Genomic DNA, 3059 nt, shown 5'->3' with positions numbered 1-3059 from the left:
TCCTCTGCATATGTCATGAATGAAAAATATGTTCTCTCTAACATGATAGACTCTCCAGGTGAACCTAACTATGCGAGTAGTCCATTCAGAAAGATTTCTCATTGAAGGCCAGTTTGTGTTTTCAGAATCCGAGGAGTAATCCTGGCCCTTTGCCCGAGTTAACCTGGAACAGATTGCTGCTGTGTCACTGCGCCAATCTGTCAGGCTTTGTTGTTGACCCATTGACGCAAACACAAACCAGTCTGAGTGTATTTAAGCCGACCACAAGGAGAGAGATTGACATTGAACGAGAAGTCAAACACTAGAGCCCACATAAGATTTTTTGGAAACGAGATGAGCTCGGGAAATAGCTGCGACAGTCTCAGTGACTCACCTATCCCAACAAGAGTAGGACCAACAACACCCAGAAGAGGACCCCCTAAATTCAAACAGACAATGACTAGACAATTCAAAAGCAAACCTCCCAAGAAGGGAGTCAAAGGGTGAGTATACAACATTTAAATCTACTTGATCTCTCCACTCTCAAAAATAAAGGTTCCTAATGGGCATCTATGGTCCCATGAAGAACCTTTAACATCCACAGAACCTTTTCATTCCTTTTCAAGGTTCTTAACAGTGTAAAAAGCTTCTTTGTATTTTAAAAATGTTCTTCACACTAAGAAAAATTAATGGTTCTTTTAAAACTAAATGGTTCTGTGAAAACTCCCTTTTGGAATCTTTGTTTTTAACATTGCATGAGGAAATAGACTTAACTTTGGGATTTATTTCTTCTCTCCTTTCATTAGATTTGGTGATGAGATCCCAGGAATGGAGGGTCTTGGCACTGGTGAGTATACAGCCTTTGGAACGTTGCTTTTGTAGTGTTCAAATTACTGTGTTGTGTTGTGCTAAACCCATTACTCTTGCAAACTGATTTTGCTCACTGTCTGGCTCATCACTGTGCTTCATCTGCCAATTTCTTTCATGCACAGACATCACTGTGGTGTGTCCATGGGAAGCGTTTAGCCATCTGGAGTTGCACGAGCTCACCCAGTATGGTATTATTTGAGACGGAATACAGGAAGATGTGTCACCTGGACTTGTTTAGTAGACTAGCTCCACCTCTGGATCCCAAATTAGGGGTGCTGCAAATGGACACCATTGCCTTTATACTCTGATGCAAACAGCTGAGTTATAGATGCTAACCCACCTGCCTATGAATGCATGATTCATTTAGTGGCTATTCAGATGCAGAAGGAAATAGGTTTATGATGTTTTGGATGATAGAAAGGTGACAGCCCAGAATAACAATTTGGAATTTCTTTCCAATCTGTTTATTTTCTACTGTACATAACCAAAATACAATACAGTGGTACAATCTGTGGCACCACCTGTTTTTATTTGTGCTAGTTCTATATTTTGTAAAAAAATTTCAGTAGGTGCTCTCTGAGAGGAAATGCCTTATAAGTTATTGGCTGTTCACATCACTTCATCTGGCGTATGGTATCAGTTTTTTAGACCATTGTTGTTGTTAGCAAATTTAGTTTTCATGTTTGGCTTAATTTAAAACACAAAACCTTATCGTATCATATTTGAAGCATGAACAAGAAATGTGGAAATTAAGCATGGAAAATCGTTGCTGCAAGAATCGTATGACTCCCATTGACCTTGTTAATGATTAGTAGTTCACAATAAATCCTCTGCCATCAAATTGCTTTCCTCTAATTCGTTTATGTAAAGTCTCTTTTCTCATTTTTCTAAATGACTTCTTCACAAGGATTAACAGGGAAAAACATAATCAGTACTAAATTACATTTGATATCTGTTACAACTCAACGACTGACAAGGTCGTTAGCAAAACAAAAGGTTAAAATCATAAAAGTATGTTTTCCCCATATAGGCATGTTTACGTTTAACAGCCTTTTCAAATGCTTTAGTAACCATGAATGTTAGATAATTTGCACTAAATGTATGAGGAGCTAACCAAAGCAACACCCTCTCGATGGCCGTTTGTATATTGAAATGTATAGTGTAGGGTTAGTTACTCTAAACCAGGAATTAATTATAGCTACTAATTCGATCTTTAACAGTTGTAAGAAAAAAGTATGTGGACGTCGAAGATCTCAAAAATAAAGTTTATTACAGCATAGCAGTGGCAAGGTACACGAAGCACCTTGGGTTCACCGGCGTCAGAATGAACCCAGAACATCCAAATCTGAAACCTTTTATCCTGTTACAGTTTACCACTCTTAATGTAAATGAAGTTGCTCTTGTTGCAACAGCTGTGGTCTGTATGTTTATCAAGTTGTGACACCCCATTGTCTGAGAAGGTTCTCTGTGCCCCACACCCAGTCCCATTCTACAATTGACTACCATTTGTTCAGGATGTGATCAACCCAAATGGTGAAGAAACAATATAACTTGACTTTCTTACATCTCTATGATAATTAAGCCATTTTGGGGATGAGCTCATTCTAAAATATATTTTGTAGTGGAATCTGGGTCGAGGCAGACTACAATTTATTACACTGTGTAATTAAATCATTGCACTAATTATTCACTCTAAAAAGTATTGGATTTCTTATTACTTTCTAAATCCATATAAACCTGTTGACATAACCAACAGTTGAACATAATAAGGATGGACATGGAACTGCACTTTTGATTTTTTCAAATGAACAATTGCATAAATTATTCTTGAACTGACCAAATTGTGTAAAGTGTCAGGAGTATGTTTTGTTGCATTGTGTTTGTTCCTGTCTTGACCAAGTTTCTAGTTGTCATTTTCATTCAATTCACCTGTTGCTCATTAATTAACTCATTAGTTCCCTCGTTTAGTTCTGGTATAAGTACTCCCTGTTTTGTTCAGTTCTTTGTCTTGTCGTGTCTCTGTTAAGTTGTTGTTTTCTGAGTTTCCCCTGCCTGTTTACTGTGTTTGGATTTAGACAATTTCCTGAATTTTCCTTCAAGTGACATAAAGGAAGAAAGTTACATTAAAACATATATTTTAACATTAAAATTTGATGTTAAATCCACTATTGCTTTTTATAGAATTGTTGTATAGTCTATCTATACAGTAT

At 37.0% G+C, this 3059-nt stretch overlaps 1 protein-coding gene across 1 annotated transcript; it reads left to right on the top strand.

Moving 5' to 3' along the window:
• Positions 1-333: 333 nt before the first annotated feature.
• LOC130090693 (retinal cone rhodopsin-sensitive cGMP 3',5'-cyclic phosphodiesterase subunit gamma) lies at positions 334-1611 on the top strand. Its single transcript, XM_056258208.1, has 3 exons — positions 334-482; positions 786-826; positions 972-1611. Exons 1-3 carry the CDS (start codon positions 334-336, stop codon positions 1046-1048), a joined length of 267 nt encoding a protein of 88 aa, XP_056114183.1. The 3' UTR covers positions 1049-1611.
• Positions 1612-3059: the final 1448 nt, after the last annotated feature.

Source organism: Rhinichthys klamathensis, unplaced genomic scaffold (assembly GCF_029890125.1).
Source record: "Rhinichthys klamathensis goyatoka isolate OS25496 unplaced genomic scaffold, OSU_Roscu_1.1 h1tg000149l_1, whole genome shotgun sequence".
In the NCBI taxonomy this organism is placed as follows: Eukaryota; Metazoa; Chordata; class Actinopteri; order Cypriniformes; family Leuciscidae; genus Rhinichthys; species Rhinichthys klamathensis.
Note: the sequence above shows the minus strand (reverse complement) of the source record. Positions and strands in the feature narration are given on the sequence as shown.